The sequence below is a fragment of the Zonotrichia leucophrys genome, chromosome Z (assembly GCF_028769735.1).
Source record: "Zonotrichia leucophrys gambelii isolate GWCS_2022_RI chromosome Z, RI_Zleu_2.0, whole genome shotgun sequence".
In the NCBI taxonomy this organism is placed as follows: Eukaryota; Metazoa; Chordata; class Aves; order Passeriformes; family Passerellidae; genus Zonotrichia; species Zonotrichia leucophrys.
This window is the reverse complement of record NC_088200.1, coordinates 28,921,704-28,946,352: the sequence shown is the minus strand read 5'-3', so window position 1 is coordinate 28,946,352 and position 24,649 is coordinate 28,921,704. Positions and strand designations below refer to the sequence as shown.

At 40.2% G+C, this 24,649-nt stretch overlaps 2 protein-coding genes across 2 annotated transcripts in view; one reads left to right on the top strand and one right to left on the bottom strand.

The window, feature by feature from the left end:
• The window catches only part of SNX18 (sorting nexin 18), a 198,051-nt gene that overhangs the window by 7,380 nt on the left and 166,022 nt on the right, over positions 1 to 24,649 (bottom strand). The gene's annotated exons all lie outside the window — the stretch shown is intronic.
• ESM1 (endothelial cell specific molecule 1) lies at positions 9,109 to 17,872 on the top strand. The gene is made up of 3 exons (XM_064735819.1): positions 9,109 to 9,771; positions 13,677 to 13,832; positions 15,906 to 17,872. Exons 1-3 carry the CDS (start codon positions 9,447 to 9,449, stop codon positions 16,004 to 16,006), a joined length of 582 nt encoding a protein of 193 aa, XP_064591889.1. The 5' UTR covers positions 9,109 to 9,446; the 3' UTR covers positions 16,007 to 17,872.

Below are 24,649 nucleotides of genomic sequence, written 5' to 3'. Positions count from 1 at the left end.
AGGTTTGCATGAGATCTTGGGAAGAAATTCTTTACTCAGAGGATAGTGACTGGATCTGGAACCAGTTGCCCAGAAGTTGTGGTTGCCCTGTCCCTGGAATTACTCAAGGTCAGCTTGGGTGTGGATTTGAGCAATGTGATCCAGTGGAAGGTGTCCCTGTCCATTGCAGGCGGGTGGGAACTGATGATAGTTAAGGCCCTTTCCAATCCATATGATTATATGATTCTATGATTTCCATTTAAATGGAAAAATGGTACATGGCTGTTGGTTGAGGTTATCTTGAAGCAATGTAGAGGATCAGTCTGTCTCAAGCAGTTAGGACCGAAACTAAAGCAGATATATTTTTGAGCTGCGAAAGAATACAAAAAACCTGATACCAGAAAAAAGTAGAAATGCTTTGAAAGTAGGTGCATGAAAATAGGATGTACTTTGGACTAGAATGTGTGCAAAACCTGTGATATATTCAAAGGCAATGGACCACATTGACAGTGACATGGCTTTCACAGGTTAAAATATTGGGCATGCACATCCCTTGCCAAAAGCCACAGTCCTGTCTGGGTATGGCTCTTAACAGAGTTTAAGTAACAAATATTTGCACTGAGCTCACAATTATTCTCAGAACTTTGAGCGTGCTGATGGAGGACTGTGGAAAAACTTGCACTTCTCCCTTTCACTGGCGGCTGTGAGAGGTCCTGTCTTTCAAAGTGGTCCAGCCAGAACTTGTCAACAAATTCCTCCTACATACAATCCACACCATAATGAAAAGAATAATGTGGAGGCAGCAATTATGCCTGCATCACTGAAGATATTGCACAGACAGAGACAGAGAAGGAACTTGCCGATACTAACGTGTTGCTCATTTTCTTCCTGCAATATTAGGTGGGTTCTAAGCTAGTTTTCTTGGTGTGGGTCTATAATCAAATATAGGAGGGTGAGAATAGGGTGCTGAAAAGGGTGATACAGAGTGCTGTGGTGTGAACAGATGCAGGGTGCTGTGGTGCTCGTGATTCTAGGTACATCAACTTCAGAAGCTACCACATTCACAGTGGAGCAGAAATGGATGGCTGAAGTTAATTTGCCCTGTGGAATGAGACTCTAATGCAGAAACAATCAGTCAGGGAGTGCCACAGTGAGATTTGACAGGGACTGCATGTCAGAGCCCTGAATTATTAAAAAACACCTTACTTTATAACAGACTATTCTGTCTTATGAACAATGATGTTATCGAGCGGTCTTTGCTTCATTGAGCAGAAAGATTGAGAGTACCTGAACAAGGTGAGAGGACTGCTGGTGGTAAGAAAACACAAAAGCTAGATTGAATTCTAAAGCAATATGTAAATTGTTTTTCTTCCAGACCTCTTTCCTTTCCCTAGTTTTTCCTGCACCCAGTTACTGAAGGCAGGGTCACAGTAATTGTTACCCCTTTTGCTATTCATATTTGTGTGGCAATTTCCAGAAGAGTTTGTTATTCCACCAGCTGTGCTGGGTTGGGTTTTTCCCTCCTCATGGCGCTTGGTTGCAAGCGCCATGAGGAGGGAAAGTGTCTGCCCAGCGCCATCCTGGGAAAGTGTCTGCCCAGACAATTGCCTCCAGTGACTTGGAAAGGGTTTCCATCTGCACAGCCAGTGGTTTCCAAGTCCTGTTTCAGGCACTTATCTTAAGCAACAGGCAAACAAAAAACCTCCTTCCCTTTATGCTGATTGTTGAAAATGGACTTTTTATTTTTACATCCAATGCTTCATAAATGAAAAAACCAAACATTTCTAGTTTTATAAAACAGAAGAAGCCACCATAGCCAGCACTGAAGGTACTCTGCCCAGTTCTGGCCCAAGTGGCCTCCTGGGATCCAGGAGGGAACATGCTGTACACCACAGCCTGTGGTGTTGGGGCTGTTTCCTACTGTCAGCAAATATCTGCAGCTGACCTTCCTCTTTGTTCACTTTGCTGCTCCTTTACAGTCTGGGTGAGATACCAGCACCCAGCCAGTGTTCGTAGTCCAGAACATTATAGCGCAGGAAGAGGATCCATAATACAGTGCAGGGCACAGTTAAAACATGGGATTGAGTAGCAGCTATCTGGTTTTAAATAAATCATCTAAGAAAGTGCATCTGATTGTGAACTATTTCAGAAATATTTCTGGCTTAAAAAGCATATTCTATCATGGTCAAGGAAACATCTAAAATAGCTCATGCTCAGTCCATGACAATTCAGAAGACAAAGCAAAAAAAGAAGAATAATGTGCCATTATGGAAATATCACATATTCAGTCTGTCAGATTCACAACTTGGAAAGATAGCTCCAGCTCTGTATATTTCACTCATGTTTTTTTCCCCAGGTAGTTTTCTTAAAAAATAAATCTTGTGGGCATTTGGTTAAATGACTGAAAATTACCATCAAGATTTGATCAAATAACTAACATTGATCAATGAATAAAATTTAAAAAAAGACTACTTATGTATTATATTTTGTTCTCTCATATAAGCTGAATGTATATGGGGCATATAAATTACCACATTTCTGAGTAAAAATGCAAGGTTGTGTTCTGCACTTGTAGTTTGCTAGCTATTACACCTCTTTAATCAATACATTAAGAAAGCTGAAAATAATTAAATACAAGCCAAAATGGATTTGGAAGTGCTCTTCATAGGTTTATAGCTTATAATTTTAAGATTTCTAGCAGTTTTGTTTCTTAATGAGACCAAATTTGTCACAGGAAATATGCAGATGTAGCTCATTGCTTTCTGATTAGAGCTTGTTTGCAAACATTCCTTTCCATATTTTGAGCAAAAAACACACAGCAGAGATGATAGAACATTGAAAGCATCATGTGAAATCCTGACCCTGCTGAAATGAGTGACACAGCCCTTATGTCATTGGGGTCAGCATTCACCCATAATATGTGTGTTCCAGGGAAAGAAAAGAAATATATATTTGCAAGCAGAGCCGTATGATCTATGGAACAAAGGAAAAAGGATGTAGGAAACGTGTGTGAAAATCCTTTTGCCACACTGGGGAATCAAATGGTCCTGTGTTAGGTCCCTCCAATTGCATTGTTCTTGGAGACCCTGACTGTGTCTCTTTCCGTGGAACATGGAAAAGCCAAGATATTAATTCAGTTTGTTTCCAAACCTGTTAACTGAAGTAGATACTAATTCATGGATCTACACTGATCCATGGAAACCAAGATATTAATTCAGTTTGTTTCCAAACCTGTTCGCTGAAGTAGATACCAATTCATACAGCACAGAAATTCCCAAGGACCAGCTGCCAAAAGTCTCCCTTAACGAGGCTTTGCTCTTGTTAATACAAGGTCTCAGAGGCTTCAGCTGGGATAGACAATGTGGATGGAGTGTGAGAGCTGTGAACAAGAGAAAGTAATAAAGATGGAATAAAGGAATATAGTCTGCTGAACTCTTATTTTTAGGGTTCTTTTTGTGTGTGTCACAAGTAAACTTGCACATAGATCAGAGAGAAAGTACAGTATAATGAAGGAGTAAAACAGTATAATGAGGACTAAGGCTGAGCCAGAGAGATTGTGTGGCAGAGAGGAGGAAGAATGAAATAGCCACTCATCCCAAGGAAAGAAAATATGTGTAACACTGGAAAAAAATCTGAAAAAAGGTTCCCATTGGTGTCCCTACTTCTTTCAGACCTTCTCTGGTTCTTCCCTGAAGTTGTGTTACTTAGGAAATGCAGAAGTTCTCCTCTGGCCTTTCTGGGATCACCTAGTTATTCTGGAAAACTTCTATATTTCAAAGACAAGTACTTATGAAATGGAGAGATTTCTCCTAAAAGAAAAATGATGATAGATATAAATTTTATATACTTGCATATCTAAGTAAATTACTTCAAATTGCCTTTTCTCTGCCAATGGAAATCATCCTGGCTATATTGCAAAGAATACATGGAAGCATTAGCTCGTGAAAACACATAACCCTAACCTAAACAACTCAACATTTCACACATATGACTACAGATTTTCTTGTTAGCAGCACATAGAGCACAAGAAGATAACAAACTTTTAATAGGTTAGTCATTCATTACAGGAAATAGCTACTTAGTCAAGTACAAACTAAGTATAAAGCATGGCTAAAACATTTGCAGAAATGTTGTAAGACAAAAGCATGACTTAACTGCAAGAAAGTTTCAAAAGATATGTTTTAGTTCAGAAAAGTAGAAATCACATTAATACTTAAGATATTATCTGATTTCCATAAAGGTCTATAGAGTTATCAAATTTTTAATCTTAAAAATGGAGATCAGAATTAACTTGAGTTGCAAGGAAGAGTATATTTCCCACCAATCCTAAACTATCAGATTCTAATATCTGTATCTAGGAGAACCAAAACAGTGCACTTTCAAATTCTGCACAGGTACCAAGAAAAAATATTTATTCAATTGGAATTTGGCTTAGTTATCAGGGACTCATAGAATTGGAGTATGATTACCATTTGGATCGCATAGAGAAAAGATAAAATCCATACAGTATTTGTGATTTTACTGACTGTTGTGTTACTGTTCATGTCCAAAAAACCCTGATGAAAATGCTTTTTCAAATCTAATTATTTTATTCTAGTTCTGCAGAGAACTACTGAGAGCAGAGGCTTTGTGACAATAGAGAAATGAGTGTGTGTTACATCAGTTAACTATGTCAAACAGTGAAGGATGAAACAGGAGCATGATCTCAGCATTAAAGCCATTTACTCTATGGACACACGACCCTCTAAGCAGAACATGCAAAGAACCATCATTCACATCTTGGAGTTTTTTATTGATAAAGAAACAGAATATCTTAAGATCAGACTGGAAAATATGTTTTTCTGTACAGACAGGTTTTCTTTCTGCTTAGTTGTACATTTGACTTCTCTGAGGTGATTTAGATTTCTAGAACCAAGAAGTGTCACAAAAGACGCACCTCCTGACAAAAGTATTGATAAGGTGTGTGTTTGAAGGCAGAGTTTTGGGCTGTGAGTGGCCAGTCATTGTATCCAGAGAAGCAGATTTCCTGAAGTATAGAAAAGGTACGTGACTTTCTCGTACTGTTCTGAAATTCCCTGGTATGGATCTTGGAGGTCTTGGGCACTGAAAGACCTTTCTTGCTTTGGACATGTAGATGTCTTGAAAGCATTTAAAAGTTTTCAGCATAGCAGAGTCACAACATATTTTTTCATCATGTTTCTTCTTTAAATCAATTACATATTTATTGGGCGTGACAAACCCAGACTTTCCCACCATGGAAAAAAATTTACCCTTATTGCGATGTAGTAGAACTTTTACACCTCTCTGTGACATTTTTTGCCTCTTGAACACCTTCTCCAAGCATAGAACTATGCCAGCAGCACAGACCTGACAGGGTGCAGCCCTATTTCAATGGCAAACTCAGCGAGCATAAATCATATGCAGAAATTTTGGCTAGCAGCTCCCAGGCTGAACATGCCACACATTTGCATGTGGACGTATTTGCACGTGGACACACTTTTGCTGTGCTCTAAGGAAGCTGCGGCTGTCATTCCTGAGGCTCTCTGCAGGTAACCCAGCACATCCAGTAATTTCTGTGGTAGCTCCTGCAGTTTGTGCCTACCCAGATCTCTGCACAGCACCTGGTCTGCCTGGAGAAAGCATGTAAACATCTCTTGCCTTCAGCAAGTAGGAAATGTCCCAAAGCACCTATTTTTACCAGAGTGGAGTTGCTATGCTACAGCTGAAACAAAGAGTAATTAGCAATTCATTGAAAAGATACAAGAAAAGAAATCATACAAAGGGGAGTCCTTGCCGCTATCTCACTTTCCTGATTCTTATCTTTTACTTCCTATTTCTGGCTTTTCATTTTGGACTTTGCAGCTCAGCTTCCTTTCGGTGTTTCCCTTTGAATTTTTGCTTCTCATATAGCATTGTGCTTATGGCTTTTTGAAGAGGAAGCCTGGGAAAAGGTTGGATTGTTCAGGAATGTGTAGTAACATATTTTTAGTTTAGGGACTGTCTTTTAGAAATGAGCAACAAGGGTCATGCATTAAATATTTTCCTATGTTTAAAGAGATATTAGTGCTTCCTGCTTATCCCAACTTCATGCATTCAAAAGACTGGATAGCAACAGTGGCCAGAACACTTAAATTCAGAAGACTGAAGGTGAATGTTTCTCTATCTAAAGAGTAAAATGAGCAAAGCCTATTAACTTAGTGAGGATTCTGTGCCCATATACCAGCACAGACTAATAATGAATCATGAAGACTGCCGTTCCATGGGGATATTTAACAGGTGGGGTCATATTTTTCAGAGGGTATAAATGCAACCTCAAGACAGTCCCACTGTTTTAGCTTGATAAATAGATTATTTACAAAAGAAATGCAAAAATGGTTCTCAGAAGTATTCTGCTGGAAACACAACTCACTGACATTAGATTGTTGGTCCCCTGTAAAGCATGGAACCCAAGGGTTGAAACCTTTTCTGCTTCTAGAAGAAGTGCCAAACATTATATATGGTGATGTAATTATGACATAAGCTGGCAAAAAGACAATTTGTGCTGTAAATTTGGAAAAAAAAATAGCCTTGATCTGATCCAGAAGGTCTTCCACCTTTGAAATATGTTTATACCACAAGTTAAATAGTGGTGGCAAATTCTCTGCTGCTGATGACTGAGGAAGCTTCATTAATTCCCTTTGTATCCATTTTCATGGAAGAGCTTAGTTCAGGGTTTTACAGGATTAAACTTTTCACTGGAGAGGAAAGCTTAATGGATTCAACAGGTAAAACAACAGAGAAACATTAAAATCAAAGAGAGTGACACTGGATTTATATCACTATCTAATCAATGGACAGTGTGGAAGATCATAGTATCCTTATTTCCTCCATGATACTCATATATAATCCAGATATTTATCTGTTCATATTATTTTATTCCATTACATGTATTTTTTTAATCCATTGTAATAATTTACTTTGGCCTCTAGCTCCAAGCATAGGATATGGTTTCCATCTTATTCCAAATAATATTGGCTAGTTGCTAGGGGAGTGTGCTGATTCCTTTTACGATTTCTTTTCCTCACCACATCTGTGTGTAATTTTTTTATTTATCATCTCTCTAGGACATTTTTCCTGTGAGAAGCCCAAATGTAACATATAGCCCTTTAAGATCTCATTTGGTGTTTTAGACAAGGAGCATTTCTTATAAATATTTACAGAATAGGATTTTACCAGCTGGTAGTTAATACCAGGCATAAATGTCTAAGTATATGTGTGGATGGGTCTGCACACTACACATCATCTCTTATCTCCTCAGAGTGAGCAAGCAGATATGAGTTTGAAGTGCAGGTGTGAATTAACTTAATTCACTTTATTTACTTAACTGCTCCTTGCTGCTGCAGACCTGTGATGCACCAAGTGTGCAAAGCTCTTTTTTGGACTATTTCACCATTAGGAGCAGATCTGGCCTGGGTATTGAGAGGGTTGTTGGCCTTAGCTGTGTTCCCTGATTCTCTGGTTGAAGATTTATCATCTCTCTCCCACATGAGGGACTGCCCTATGGGATTTACACTGGCTCCTCAACCCCACAGGTTATAGCCTGACCTGTAAATATAAAACAATGTCAGTTTTAGTAGATTCTATGCCAGCAGACATGGACAGTGGTTCACACTACTCTGCTGACCTGAGAACCATGGAAGAAATATTGGGTTGGTTTTTTTTAAACAGAATTTTGCAATAGTCCAGCTGTGATGGGGTCAGCGGTAGGACATAAATTTCTGATTGATCTCCTCATTGTAACCTTAAACTTGTGTTCCTACTCTGGTTTTGGCTGCAATTTTCATTTCCATCTTTGGAGTGCTCTTTTCACCTCTTAGAGGATAGTTGCTTTTTGAAGATAAAGCTGTCTACTGCTAATTGAACTAATTGGTGTCAGCTCATGCTTACCAATAGTACTGCCTTGGTTTACATGAGACCTCAACCTAACTCTTTAATTTTTTATTTCTTTTTTTTTACATTGACTTTTGACAAGTGCCAAACATACTAGGACAGTCAGAAACACCTTAAAAAGTGTTCTTATGAGGGAGAGACAGAAGAGTTAAGCATTTTGGTTTTGGGTTTATCAATTCACATTTGCATTAATGAAGAAAAGGCTTTCTTGGTCTCCTGTGTTTCTAGTCTAGTCCTTCATTTTATTTGGCAGCCTACTAGCAGTGTCCTTAGCCCACTTGAGACACAAGATTCCCAAGTGACAAGGTGGTCATACTCAGTTCAGTTTGCTTTGGTTCCCACTAACTTCACTGGCAACAACTTTTGGTATTCAGAGGTTTATTTATGGCTAGCTTTATTCCTCTTTTCCTTTCCTGTAGATTTTTTTTAATGCAGAAATTTTTATCTCTCCAGTGGCTCATCAGTTTCACTGGACTCCACTTGTTTGCTGTTTCTTGTCAAGGCTCTGGCAGGATAAAGTAAGTCTAAGAGAGGAGACAGGGGAAGCTGAGATTTGTTTTCTGTTTATTTACATTAGTTTCATTGAAGAGCAGCATCAGAGCATCCCATAGAGTTTGTCAGAATAGAAGTGGTGTAGAGGGAGAAGAATCAGCCCCCTGGATCCATGTTAACGTTGTGCAGACAGTGCTGATGATGGATGGGGATTTCCCCCCTGCTTGTGAAGTTGGGGCAGCTCATTGCTCATTCTCCTGAACCTGCTGTGGAAGATCCCACAAAATGATGGTTTTTTTCTGACCAGTTTTTCGTTCTAGCAGTAATCTTTGAGTGAAATGTTTAATTCATCTCCACTTAAATACTGATTAGAAAGTACTGTTTCAATGCAATCAGGAAAAACTACTGAAAAATCTGAGCTTGGCTATTGAATGACATGATCTCATTTAATTCCCCAAAATAACCATCCACATCCCCTAAAAGAGTATGGCAAAGATTTATTCAATTAAAGATTATTCTTTCAGCAGTAAGATGATTCAGTGTGATTTTCTTCTGGCCATGCATGCCGTGATAGCCAGGCAGAGCTCTCCTGTCAGCAGCGTGCCCAGCGTCAGAGCAATCCCTGTCCTGCAGGAAGGTATGCAACCTCCTCGGGGTTGATTGTTTTTTTACTTTTTTTTTTTTTTTTTTACTCTTGGCAGACGTCCTTGAGCATTTGAAACGGATGTGAGAGAGTTTTTAGTCCTCATGCAAAACAACCAACTAAACATAACAGATTACATCAGCTCAGGCTTTTCAATTCCTGGATGGCAGCAGAGTGCTAATCCAACCTTCATCCTGGATTTCATAAACTGAAACAAGGGAGGCTGGCAGGAGCAGCGCTGCCGGATTGAGGAAGCTGACGACGGTGCAACATGTGGGCAACACACTTTATAAAGCTCATAAACTTGTAGGCTGATGTGTGCAGCTACCACTTTGGATTCCGTACCGCCGCTTCCCTCGGCAAGAGGCACCAGCAGGCTGAGCACTGAGACCTGCTCTCTGGGATGGAGCATTTACCCCTGCAAGACATGAAGGGCTTCCTGTTCCTCACCCTCCTCCTGCTGCCCGTGCCTGCTGGAGCTGCCTGGAGTGCGAAATACGCAGTAGATTGCCCTGATCCCTGTGACAGTAACGCATGCAAAAGCACCGCGCGCTGCAAGCGAACGGTGCTGGATGACTGTGGCTGCTGCAGAGTGTGTGCAGCTGCACTGGGGGAGACTTGCTATCGTACTGTCTCGGGTATGGATGGTGTCAAGTGTGGCCCTGGGCTGAAGTGCCAGTTTTACACTGAGGAGGATGACTTTGGTGACGAATTTGGTATCTGCAAAGGTAATGATGTTCACTTTGTATGTACCTACTGTGGCAATCTGACAGCAACATACATGCAGAGTTTGCTTCTTGCTTGAAAGGAGTAAAATGGGATTTTTACAGCTCATCCCTTAGCCAAGGAAAAAGGGAAAAAATACTTGCTGTCATTAGGAGGCATTCCATGTACTGGGGCAGGTTTATTAATGTGATGATATTGTTCACACATTACCTGGGGACATGTGTAAGGAAATACTGACAGGGTGTGCTTGGAGATGAGATTTTTGACTGGAGCTTGAGACACCCAGGCACTAGTCCTGTTCTTTCTGTTGATTTGGTGGGTGGCTCTCTATAAATTATGAAAACTTTAATCCTGCAAGTCCAACCTTGTCACAGGGTCCCTGTGGCAGCTGCACACTCCTGGGGGTGATGCTCCCTCTGGCACTGCCGGCTGCCTGCCCAGTGACCCGGTGCTCACGCTGGGGTCTGGGGGATGGAGAAAGCAGCGCAGCCTGAGTGCCTGGAGACTTTGTCCTGTTTAATTTAGTCCTGCCTTTGAGGTGCTCAGTCATCCTAGGGATGTGGTCAGGGGAGGCAAACAGAAACCCTCCTGCCTGAAGGATGGCAATAACAGAGCAGAAGCTGACTGTGAGATGAGCAGACAGGCACTGAGTTCAGTTTATTCCAGGTATGTTGCATGCGGATTTCTTTAGTCAGAAGCTATAATCACATTTTTCTTTTAGGAGCTATTCTCACTCCATTTAAACAGGGCAATCTTTACAGGGCGGCAATGTATTCTATTTATAAGATGCAGGAGGAATTTTTTAAAAAATGAACTATTTTAAAAAGAGAGTTTGCAAAGCATTAGTGCAGTGGGTCTTGCTGTGTTTGTGTACCACTTCAGTAAGTAGATACAGATAAGCCTTAGAATAACTTCCTTAAAAGTGGGAATAACTTGGCAGTTAAATATCAGGAGTATTAATAGACTTAGTTAAAGTAATGACTTAGGACCTGATGCTGCAAAAATCACTTCGGTTGATTCACATACAGCACACACTTATTTACCTTATTTAAAATAAACTCATGTGCATGGTTGAGTGTGAAACCCAAAACTTTATTGCAAATGAGTAGAACTTACACATAAAGATTATATCTTTGCTGCACTCACCAGGAAAATATTTTACTGAGATAATTGACTGATCTTCAGTTTATTAAAAATCACAGTGCAAGATACTGCCTATAATTCCATTAACAATTGTTTTGAATTAGTGTGTACTTTTTGCTTTCCTCATAGGAGTTTCTTAGCAATAGCACCCTTTGAATGGGAAAAAAGAAATATTATGGGAGTTGAGATCTGAATCCCCATAGCTGAATCTTGGGTGCTCTGTAGAAAATGCAAAATCAAATGTTTGGGTTTTTTTCCCAATCGTTCAGTGGAAAAACTCTCATTAATTTCAGTAAAGTCATATCTTGATTTCAAATTTAAATTGGTGCCTAAAGCTTCTATTCCCCATATATTTATTTCCACTAAATATTGTAGATGTAATTTTGAATTCTTTTTCTTTCTTCATCTCAGTTCTGAGATAGTACAGTCTCTCCTTGGAGTCAGATATTGTTATTTTATATATCCATGTGCAGCTATGATACCAGGTCACTCACTCATTTTAATAACTTCCATGTTTGTAATAACTGACAGATGCAGGATGGCTAAATTCTCCCTGGCTTCCGGTTGCCAATTTACTTTGAAGTTCTGCAAAAATTATCTGAACTCTCTGTTTTTCAACTTCTTGTTTCAAAAATGGGCTGTATATGTTCCAGAACAATTTTTTGGGATACTTTTATTATTATTAGGACAGTGCATTGTGCTATTATCAATAACAATGTCATTACAAAACAAAATACTTTTTGGTGCCCTTGCTTCTGTTAAATCACTGGGAGCTATCTGCAATTTATTTAGGAGCAGAATCCTATTAAACAAAAAACTTCTAAAATATAAATTTACTCAGTTGTCAGTGTCAAGAAATGTAAAAAGCAGCACCAATGTCAGGGTTATTCCATACAGAGCCAAGTGCTTTGGGCTCAGACTTGTTTCTATGCTGTTGTGAGCATCTCTGCATCACAATTCTCACACTTCTGAGCACCTGTAGAAGGCAGATTGATGCTCCATTCAGTGTGGGCTCTTTGCTTGTCTCCCAGGGAGGAAATGCACCCAAGAACAGCTCTGCTTGGGTGGGATTTTGCTTTTGTTTTATGTGGACAAGCAGCAGACCGAAGAGTCATTCTTGGGAAAGGGAGTGTGCTGAGGGCTAGGAAGAATAATTTTCTTCCTAGCTCTCAGGAAGAATAATTAAGTTATAGTGTAGCCAACATTTTACAATTCTCTGTGTATCAAATGGATTTATGGATTTATAAGAATGAATCCATAAATCCATTTGATACACAGAGAATTGTAAAATGTTGGCTACACTATAACTATATAACTGTAGTGCAATAGCTTGATTTTCATATTACCTAGGCTGTATGGCAAAGCTAAAAGTTTGCATTTCACTCAAGAGGAGAGTGAACAAACTGAAAAGGTAATTTTATTGTGGGTGTTATACACAAAGAAACTATGTCTGGATAGAAGGTCTCATAGCTGAAAAGGAGAGACAAAACGAGGGGAGGGGTATTATTTGTGCTTACTATGGCCACCCTCCTTAAGAGTTTTGTGGAGGCTTGGGCTAGATGGTTCCTTGGTCCAGCCCTGAATAATCATTCATCTGCCCTTAGGAGGTGAATCAGAAGCTCTCCAGACCTTGCCATTTAAGGTGACCATGTACCTTGGTTTGGCAAGGACAGTCTGAACATAAAAGCCTTTCTCCTGGGATATCTCAAACCTCTCCTGGGAATGATCACCTGTTTGTGGGTTTGGAAAGGACGTGTTAGACATGGATTTTCCCAGTCTCTGCTTCTTCAGCAATGGTTTTAGGAAGGTATCCTATTCAACAGCAATGCAGATGAAGACAAGGGCCATAGCCCCTACTTTAAACCCTCTGGGAAGTTATATGGCCCAGCATGTGATATGTGTCAGCTGTGGGATAGGGAAAATCTTCTGTTCCTGACTTAATTTTCTTTGGAAAACATTTGTTCCCATCCTAGCAACTGCTTTGTAGTGCTCCTCCCCAAGCTTGCTCAGGGATGTGAGGTTTGAATAGGGGCATTATGTGACCAGATGCAGCATAACCAGGGAGCTGCCTTAGTGCCAGAGATCCCTTTAGGCCATCCTCACTCTTCAGGCTGGAGGTGCAGGTGAGCTGTCTGCCATGGGAAGGCAGAACCTGGCTGTCTGAGAAGGTGTTGGGTGGGAGGCTATTCCCAAGGACCCAGTAGCATTTCCAGGTGGGCGGTGAGTTTGCTGGATAGCTCCTCATGGTCAGGCTGCATCCTCCTCCCAGGCTGCTGGCCCAGGCCACAGCAGCCCCGCACCGGCATCGGACTGCAGCTCTAAATATCAATGGTCATGAAAGTCAGATAAAATCACAGTGAACCACACAGTGAGTTCAGGGAATTTCTGGAGTCATCTTCCCTTCTTAATTCAGTGCTAGCCCTTAAACTAAATCTTCTACAATTATATACCTACATATTCATGCTGCCTTTAACTAAGGCAATGTAATGTAAGAATGCCCTTAAATCTAAGAGTGTTTCAGAGAAGGATTACCAGTAGCACATTATATAAATAAGTTACAGGAAATGTAATGATGTATGTAAAGTGTGTCAAGATTTGTTCGTACTAGAAGATATAGTAAAAAAGCAGTCAGCATGCTGAAATCCTGTGGCTAAGGTCTAGCTGACCTCCACTCAAAGGTTTTCCACTTTCAAGCAGACCAGCTATTAAGATAGCAGCTGACTTGGATCACTGAAAACTGCTTTGCTCTATTTTTTTTTTCCAGAGTGTCCCTATGGTAGCTATGGAATGGAATGTAGGAAAACCTGCAACTGTCCCTCTGGCATCTGTGACAGAGTAACAGGGAATTGTCTGAAGTTCCCGTTTTTCCAACTGTCTGCTTCAAAACCTCCAAATCGACGAAAAATATCTTCACACACAGGTGAGACTTTGTGGGACAGATGATTTTAGCAGCAAACAACTTGCACATGATCTACTACCACTCTGTGTATGAGTGGTGGGTACTTTGGTGGAGCAGTGAAAACCACACAAGGTAGGTTTATTTTTCCTATTCCTTAACACGCAGCAAGGAATTAGGTGAGCCGCGACACATGCTAGAACCATTTTGAAATATTTTGTGACTTTTGCATGTGCTAGCAGTGCCTCACCTGTGCAGCAGGAGGCTGTGCTAGGGTTTGCATGTCAGTTCAGGATTTCACTACATTGCATTTACTAGTGTTAGCTAATGCATGGTAAAAACAGCATTTCATTTTCCCCATGAGGACAGAGCTTTATATGTTTTCAGTTGTCAGTGAAAGGTTTTATTAAATGTTTTATTGTAGTCATTTGTCACAGTATCATTGGAATAATTTATTTCCTTTACATTTGTGTCTGAAGCTTGTAATAGATCTGTCCAGAATTAAAATTAAAAAAAAAAAAGGAAAAAAAGGAAAAAGGGAGTGTGACAAGCTGGAGTGCTTTTGATGCACCAAGGAAAGATCACTGAAGCTTTTAGAGGTGGGATTAAAATTTTTCCCCTTTTTCCCCACCTGATGATACTAAGGTATGCTTACTCTAAATATAAAGAGAAACCAAAATAAATGCAAATGTTTAGAAGTCAGAAAACCTCCCCAGAGATTTAATTCTAGGTCTACTGGGATCTTTTGTAGGGTTTCACTAAAGATTTTTGGATTTCATTTCTTCTCCAACTGCAGCTTGTGTGCAATTTTAAATTTTCTTCTGTTATATTAAACTGTGTAGAGTTTGCTGTCTTAATACAAGACTTATCTTTCCTCTTTCTCTGCTCAGAGAAAGTTAGATTGAAGCAAACTTCTGCATCTTATATCACATTTAAAATAATCTCAAAAAAACCTCTTACAAGATCAATCAGCTCTGATATTTTTGTATTTTTCTGCATGATTGTGCTCTTTTGCCTTTTCTTCTTCTATTTATTACTGAGGATGTCAAAATAATGAGTGTGCTTGCTTTTTTCTGTATCTAGCCTATATTCCAAACCTTCCCAGACAGTCCATTTGCATAATTTCCTCCTCCCCTTTTCTCTTCCCCACTTGCCTTTGGTCCCAGATTTTCTGCTGCCTCAATGTTTAACTGCTTGACTTACCCCAGCCAGGACGAGATATCCACGGCATGGAAACAAACAGTGTTATTTAAATTGTTGTTACAAATTTCCCAATTACTTCTGTCCTCAGAGGTCTGTCACTGTTAGCAGATCAGGGACACGATGAGTATTTCTGCATGGGGTGGTCACACAGGGTTTCATGTGAAAGGGGTCTTCAGAAGAAACTATAACACCTAAGTGATCATGAGTGGATTAAAACAGCTGTAAATGCTTCTGTGCTTTAAACAGGCAAGTTTCTGACCCACATGTTTTGTACAAAACACTATGTCTATGCCTACATATGCCTAACAAACTTGAAGGTGTCGGAGGTGCTGTACATTGCAATTTTACTCCTTTCACGGTCAGACAGGAGGGCAGTGGGCAGCACACTGTGTCCCCAGCCAGCTGGCTGTGCCAAACAACCCCAGTGACAGCTTAGGAATCAGCCTCAGCCAGGGACTGTTTCCAGTTGACAAACTGAGTATCTTTTACCTATTTTTGGAGAGTAAGAGAGTTTAGTGGCACACACCAGGCTATTTAATGCTAGCTGGCCTCAGTCAGAGAATAGCTGCAGGGGAGTTTAATTTACTGCTGTAGTTATTGAGGATGTGTTGCTTGGTTCTGTGTCACATTGGAGTGAGTGTTACAGTCAGAACTGGAAACTGAAGTCAACTCATCAGCCTTATGATTAAACTATTAGAAAACAGATATGACTTGTGCCTTAATTTGGTAGAAATTCTGCAGCTAGGTAATTGGAGGTAATTTACTGAGTTTTCTGCAAACATACCAGTTAAGGATTTTCCGAAGCATTCATAAAACCAGGGACAATACTGCAGGATAATATTTTAAAGGTCTTATGTTCATGAAATCCACCTTAATTTTTGTGTTTTTTTTCAGATAGTGACATGGCATCAGGGGATGGAAATTCTGTAAAAGAGGAATTCATTAAAGAGAAAGTTATTCGCTCTCCAGTAATGAAATGGCTAAATCCTCGCTGATATTTACTTACACTTGTAAGACTTTCAAGTGAATGCATTTCTCACTGATTATTGAATATGCAACAACACACTTTAAGAACAAAGTAAATCTATAATGTATGAATATGTAATCTCTGAAGCTCGAATGTGACCTGTTTTTAATGAAAAAAATGTTTACTTAAAAATAGACTGTACAGTGTATATGACTTTTGATATTTGTTTTGATAAGTATTTGAATAGATAAATGTATTGTGGTTTTTTGAATGTATAGTAATACTGAAAACCCAACATGATCATTCAAATAGTGCCAGAGGCTGACTCTTGCCAACCTGATGCTGGAAAAGCTCTCACTGAATGAAGGGGACAGTTTGGGTGAGTGATACTATTGATGGGGAACCATTGTGAAAGAAACACATATAAGCAACACCTCAGATGGAAGGAACACCCCTGTGCAATAACAATAATAGCAAAAGCACAACAGGGTAAATTAAGTAAATGAACAAAAGTTGTTAAAAATTTTCCAGTTTTTGGAAGTTTGGTGACAATTCCTTGGAGACAAATATGCCTTTCTTCAGAGAGAAAACATCCAGCACTTCAGTTTATACATTGTGAATAACTTCGGCAAGACACTGCAGACACATTTTGTATTTAGTTGAATTTCTAAAGTTAAATTTTGTACAGAAAAACAGCAGATTGGTAAATTCTACCAATTTGTAGAAGGGGATCTGAAACAAAAGAAGCTGCTTATCATTATTTAAATATATATGTTTCTATAAACCAGCTAGTTGGTGTCATTAAGGCAATATCTGCATTTTTTCTGGAAGAGTGGTGAGAGGCCAGCAAAGGGACCTTCATGCTTTCCATCTTCACTGCTGGCTATGGCCCAGATGTGACTCACAGGGCGTTTATTTGAACCAGGGAAGCCTTGAACCCTCAGCAAGTGATAGTGCAGCCACAGACTACAGTATTTTGGTACCCAGTCCTTTGTTTCTCAATTGCATGAGCAAGGGATCCCATTTCAGCCAGGAGAAAAACTTACACGTGTTAGAGCACTGCAGGAATGGGCAGCCCCTCATTCAGCCTAAGCTGGATGATATTTGCGTAAGTTAAAAAATCACCACCAAGAAAGGCTTGCTAATATGCCTGAAAACGACCAGATCCACAGATAATAAAAATTGATGTTGCTGTGTCAGAGTGAACCTGGATGCCATGAGCTTAGAAACAGCCTTGTAACACAGGGCACTCTCTTTGGAAGTGTGGCTTGATTTTAACATTTCCTTTGAAATCAACCTGAGCTGTGACAATGACTGCAGTGAAAGAAAGAACACACAGTACAACAGCCGGAGTTTAGTTCAGGATCTAAGAGCATGCTTTTAAAACTATGAACAACAGAAACTTGGATGCCTTTAAAGAGATCCAAAGTCAACATCTGTGAAAGCAGGATGCTTTCACCTGGGAAAGCAGGCATGAATCCTGCTGATCTGGAACAAGAGGATGATGACAGCAGTAGACATCCAAATGTCACGATGAAAGTGCAGATTCTCTTGCCATGATAATTGGAGACATACAAACATAAATCTCAAAATAGCATAATACCACATTTTAACCAGTATTGAATGTTAGGGTCTGAGAGGGAATAATGTTTTCTTGGGCTATTTACTAGCAAGTGAATTGATTCTAATCTACTGATATCAAAAGTAATTTTTTTCTTGATTTCAGTGAGAGCAGGATCAAACCCTTGGTCTTCCAGCAGACTGATGAGAAATATTTGAAGAATGTACTAAATACTGCATACATTATTAATATTTTGCAACAGTGTCATAAATGACATTATGAGTTCTTGAATGTAAATCTAATAAGTCAGTTGGTTTTAAAGAGTGTAATATTATTATTGTTCAATAAAAAACTCACAAAAAAACCCAACTGAAAGCATCGCTGTCTATTGTGTCTATCTGTCAGGAGTAAGCCTGCTGGTGATGGTACAGCCATGCCACATGCAGGTTAGGTATGCTTTTGGTCTCAAATCCACAGAAGCAGTTCCATGACATCTGCATCTATTTCAGCAAATTTCTGGGACCGTTCATGGTTGCAGAAAATGACTGGTGTCCCACGTCCACCACTTCAACCACCTTCAAAACAAGGTGGCTGGATCCTAGCTGCCTACTTGGAGCAGCCACTCTTTGGCCAATTCCAGTACAAGAAGGATTTGGAAGCTGTCTTTTCTTGTTGGCCTGGCCATTGCCATGCCAGGGACTATGTAGCTCTGGAGCAGAGCCTGTAACTCCTTGATGCTCTTTCATTTTTCATAGAGGAATAACCTGTGAATCCACAACTGGCAAGTCAGGAGAAAGGAGGAGATGGAGAGGAATGCCTTGAAAACATTTTTTGGATGATTTTTACTCTTTTTCATCAAATTTATAAAATGCTTTCGTATCTCTTTAGCTGCTTCAGTGATAGTTCGTTACACACAGAATAGATTTCAAGATGAAATTAGAGCCTTTCATCCTTTTATTTTATCCTTTATCCATTGAAAAATTTATCTGTTGTTACCAGTGACTACACCAGGATGAGAAATAATGGAAATTATCATAGAGACATAGAATAGTAGAATTGTTTAAGTTGGAAAAGACCTTTAAGACTGTTTGAGTCCAACTGTTAACCTGACACTGCCAAATCCACTACTACTCCTGAAGTAAAAGCAGTGAAATTGTTCATCACAGAACGTGGTCCTGTCATCTAGTATTTATTTTGGTTCTAGTGGGATCATATATTACTTACAGTATGAACATGTTTGGCAAATAGGCCTCATTTTTGGAAGGTAGCTGTTACTTTCTCAGCTGCTGAACTGCAAGCTACATAATATATGCAAAGACTCTCATTTTTTTATCTAACATGTGATGATACTGATTAGAATTGTGCTTTAATGCAGTTTGTATTACAGCCTCTATTATAGGGTGTTGCAGACACTATTACAGTTCAAACAATATATAATCAAAAGTTTTAGAGCAGTATCTGAAATACACGGAATTGAAAAGTCTAAAATATATTCAAATGTATTTCACCCACAATTCAAATAATATGTAAGAAATATATTTCCAGTGTAAATAAATTTTAATGAAAAACAGCCTTATCAATATCAACTATGAGAAACATCTTTAATGTACCTTAATGTATGATTTCATTATATAAAGCATTCACACTTGTATTGTGAGATTTATCACTGTGAGATTTATCACTACAGTGTGATTAACAATAGGAATTTGCCACTCTAACCTGCTAGGACAAAGATATTGGAGCAAACACATCAAAGTATATATTTTAAATGAAAATATATGTACATGCTTGCTATCTATTTAAATGGACTGTCAGGTCACAGCAGCACTTTGAAAATATTTCCTGACACCTGCAAAATTGGTAAATATTTCCTGTTCTTGTTGTGTCTGCCAAAAATAGTATTTTTCACAAATTGGACAGATAACTTCACAAACATCAGGATTTTCACTTTGACCTGTATAAATATGGTGTTCACAAGGATTTGTCACTGTCCAAGGAAACTGTGGCTGACAAACTGATATGTTCAGGCTTTTTTTCTCTTCCAAAAGTGGCGCCATCTATCTTCTGGGTGGCCAGAAACCACGCACAACTCAACTGCTTGGCTTAATTATTTCAGGATGGGTGAGTTAATGACGAAATAGGTGTTAAAACAGCAAGACATGCAAATGCTGAAGTATTCCTTGCCCTCTCATTGGCAGCAGCCAATGCACACCTGTACAAGTGCTGAGTACCTCAGTCATGGCTGGGTGGGTGTGAGCACCCATGCCTGGGGAGACTGGATTTTCTGCAGGCACCAGAGGAGATCCAGCCACAGTTCTGGCAGCCCCACGTCCCCTGAGCTCCCTTCCTGGTCCCACAAAATGCTCTGTGTAAATAAACAAACTTGTGTTTGGATGAAGAGAAAGACGGAGATTTCCTTAACTTTATTAGTACATGGTGTTCCTAATCCTCCCTGATCCTCTTCCATTCACTCTGCTTCCAAAGTGGCTGCATCTCAGATTCATGCGCTTGCTCCTTTCCTACTTCTGAAAGCTATTAAGAAAAAACTCAATTGAAATTAAGGGCAGCAGTTGATCGATTATGCATGAGCTTATCTTCACTATTCTAAGGAGACGGACTAATTCTTCAAAAAGTTACATAATAGATGCGTTTTTCTGCTCTGCAAACACTGAGCCTAACTAAAGTCGTTTATGATAAATTGAAACAACAGAAATCCTATGAACATTGCTTGAAAATATCTTTCTTCCTCACAGGAGAAACATCTATTTTTGAAGAACAAATAATGGTTTGGAATGCCATTGAAATCCAAACACACTATTAGTATGTTCCTGAAAAAAAAAGGTACAATGCTGGGGCAGAATGCACCAGAGCCCTTGCAGCTGTGTCACACTTTCCTGTTTGTTATTTTTAGTTTTCCATTCCTGCTCTTTATTTTGGGCTTTGCTTTGCTTCCTATGTAGCTTCCCCTTAACTCTGTATCGCTCTGTCTTACATATTTCAGGCATTTGGCTCGCTCTCCTTTTTTTTCCTCCTTTTCTTTTTTTTTTTTTTTTTTCTTCAAAGGAAACCCAAGCAATGCTGTCCAGTTTCAGGAAGTCATGTTTCTCTTGGCAGTGACTGAGTTCTTGGTTTTCTAAAGGCATTAGGAAATTTAAATCGCTAGTTCTCAGCTTTTAACATATTATGGCTTCATAAGCATAAGAAAAGAGCAGCACACAAAGAAAATTCAAGCCTGTTCTGTAGGCAAGTATGAGCTGCACTTTCCACCTGGGAAGCCACCAGTACCCAGTCTCACCTTAACTTCCCAGCCTGGCATTTAATAAAAAAAGGAATATAAATGAGCTCTGGTGAAACTTTGTATCATAAAGAAGTTTTGCATATTTTCCCTCTTCCTTTGTTAATATTTTGAAGTACTTGTAATCTTATAGGGCCAAGTAACTTATCTACCGAACAGAGGATGTTTACACCTGTTAAAAATGTACCACGAATTTTGTGTCATGACTGAATGCTTTGCCAGCAGCCTAGGACCTATCTGCAAAGAATTAGTTAGGAATCTCATCTGATGTTTAAAAACATACGAAGATTTTTGGGGAAAATTTTTGTTTGCCCTGCAATGAATTTCTCTGGAGGGGAATGCACTTCCTTGCCTGCATGCACTCAGAAAAGCAGAAATCAGCAACCATGTGCTCAGTCCAAGAGATTTTGCTTAAAAGCCCAGACTAAATCCTTTAGCACATTAAAACTGATATCATGATTTCTTGGGACTTGGCTCCCAGAAGAGGCTGCGAGCATGAGGCTGGCACTATTGACACTGCCCAACAGAAAGTACAAAACCAATCACAGTTAACAGCAGAGTATCTCTTTCCCTTCCCTAATTCTCTCACTTCTCTACTTTACAAAGTCTCTTCAGACCGCTGAAATTTGGTAGTGGCCATGCCAAGCCATGTCTGGCTTCCCCTGTCCAGTGGGAGTTCTGGCACTGCCATCCACAACACTTTACCACCACAACGGGCTTAAAGCAACCAATAAAGCAGTGTTTGATGAAAACTATGCGCAAATGCCCTGGGCATTAATTAAGTTAATGAGGGTGGTATAAATTATTTTAAAATGTTATCATGCCTTTACAATAATTACCAGGGATACCAGATGACCACCAAAGATTCTCTGTCAATCCCTTCCACAACTGGACAGTGGAGAGAAAATAAAACAAAAGACCCATGAGTAAAGGACATGGAGAGATCACTCACTGAATACTATGATGCGCAAACTAAATTTGATATGGGGAAATTATTAGAATTTACTACCAATAAAAAATGAGAACAGGACAATGAAATATAAAACAAATCTTAAAAAAACATTTTGTCCCCACCTCTCTCTCCTTCCTGGGTGCTGCCTCCTCTCTGCAGTGGTGCAGGGAGATAGGGAATGGAGGATATGCTCAGTTCATCACACATTATTCCTGCCTCTGCTTGGGGAGAGGAGTCCTTTCCCTTCTCCAGTGTGGGGTCCCTCCCATGGGAGACAGCTCTCCATGAACTTCTTCAGCCTGAATCCTTCCCATGCTTTACAGTTCTTCAGGAGCTACTCCAGTGTGGGTCCCTTCTCACGGTGTGCAGTCCTTCAAGCACAAACATCTCCAGCGTGGGTTCCCTGCAGGGTCACAAGTCCTACCAGGAAACCTGCTCCAGCATGGGCTCCTCTCTCATGGGTGGGCAGGTTCTTTCTGGGACCCTGCTCCAACATGGGCCTCTCACAGGGTCACAGCCTTGTCTCAGGCGTCTACCTGCTCCAGCGTGGGTCTCCTCCAGGGGCTGCAGGTGAACCTCTGCATCCCCAGGAGACCTCCATGGGCTGCAGGGGTACAGCAGGGGAACTGCTGTACCATGGTCTGGACCAGGGGCTGCAGGGCAACCTCAGCTCTGGTGCCTGGAACATGTCCTGTCTCTCCTTCTGCACTGACCTTGGCATCTACAGGGTTGTTCCTCTCATATATTTTCACTCCATACTTCTGTTAGTGCAATTACATCTGCAAAATATTTTTTTTCCTTCTAAAATAAGTCAATTTTTCAATATGTTAATGAAGTGTCATTATATTCTCTGATGTGCTTAGTCTTGGCCAGTGGTGGGTCCACTTGGCAGTGGGTGCCCATTGGTTCTGTTGGATGCTGGGGAAGCTTCTGTCAGCTTCTCACAAAAGTCACTCTTCTAGTCCCCTCCCTCCACCAAAACCTGGCCCCACAAAAGCAATGCAGTGACCTGGATTATAGCTGGGTCCAGATCTCTCCCTGTGTTCAAGTCTGTAGATAGCTTTGCTTTGTCTTGAATAAGTAGCTAAGTAGATAATCATAGCGTAGTGGCTTTTTTCTATTGATGTCAAGGATGGACACATAAAAAGTAGAAGAAGGTGAGATCAGCCTCAGTTGATTCAAGTGTGCAAATACTGGGACACCTATGTTTGATGATTTCAAATAGGAATCGTGGTAGCTGAGCTCAACCCTTACACATGATAAGATAAAGTTATCCAGTGCTGCAGTAAGAATGTAACATAAGGAGGGAGAAAAGTCGTATTGGTTCTTCTAGCCCAATATATTCCTCATAGCGACCTTTAGCTCCCTAACAGCCATCAAACTAGACAGTGTTTTTCTCAGGACTTCCTTGGCATCTGGCAGCTTTTTCTAGTGACCAAATCTATAATAACAACAAGACAGTTCTTCTGTACTTCAAACTGTGCCAGCAGCAGAGATACTTGTGCTGTGCCAAATGACTCATCTGTGAACAGAGTTGTTGGGCAGACCCCAGCTTAATCACTTCTTGAACTTGTTGTCCACCTGCACCTTGCAGTTTCTTGTAGTCTGAAATAAGACAAATTTTTTGAAACTCATGGTTTTCTATTATGTAAGGCAATTTTTTAAGAAGCACCATCCAGCCTTAAGTCCTGGGTCCACAGAGTTCATTATCTGACTTGAGACATGAGAGCCTCCCTGTTCACAGTATGTTAAAAAATTCTGTGGAGTTTGCATCTTTTCTTTACATAGAATCATAGAATGGTCTGGGGTGAAAGGAACCTTAAAGATGACCCAGCTTCAACCCCCCTGTCATGGGCAGGGACACTTTACACTAGACCATGCTGCTCAGAGCCCCATCCAACCTGGCCTTGAATACTTCCAGGGATGGGGCATCCACAGCTTCTCAGAGCAACTTGTCCCCAAGCCTAACTGCTGTCACAGTAAAAGTTTCTTCCTAATATCCAATTTAAACCTACTTTGTTTCACTTTAAAGTAGCTCACCTTTGTCCTTTAAAAGCCTGTCTCCATCTTTCCTGTAGGTTTCCTTCAGGAACTGAAAGGCTTTCATGCTCCCTTCATGTACTGGAGGGAGTTGCCACCATTGCCATGTGCCTGGGCAGACATCAGCCAGACCTACCTACCCTGCTCCAACCCCAATTCCCTGGATGCCTTCACAGGGTGGTAGGTATGACACAGCCCTTTCCAATCAGTTAAATTTAAACCATTTTGATTTTAAACATTTTCGTCCTATTCCTTAGGCTCTTAATTTTGAGACAGCAGTCTCAGTAATGGAAGGAGGAGATCAGATTTAAAGGTCTGTTGAAAGGCTGCATTTCAGGGGCAGGTGGTACTGCTGCAACTGCATGTGACATGACAGTGGCTGGAATTAGCAGGAGAGGAGAGGCCGAAGACCTTATTTCTCCAATTAAGCCTGAGCCTATAATCAGCTCACTGGCCATACACTGTCCTCTTTTTCCATACGCTGGATAAGATTTCTTTCTCAGGACACCTGATTTCCTATTTGCCAAAAATAGCTCTCTTTGCTCGGTGATGTAAATTACCTGGGTCCACGTGTAAGTTTCTGCCTGTTCCATGTGCTTTTATGCTGCAAAGGACTGGTCTATAAAAGTACCAGAATGGCTCATTTCTTTATTTATGTTTTTAAGCATTTGAATGTAAAGACCAATTCTTATCTTTGTGACATTTTCCCCCTTGTTATATTTAGACAAGGAGAAGATGAAGAACTACAAAGCAGTGAAGAAAGGTGAGAACCGTAATATGTCATGTTTAGGAACTTGTTTGTTTCACCAGGACATGAAGTACT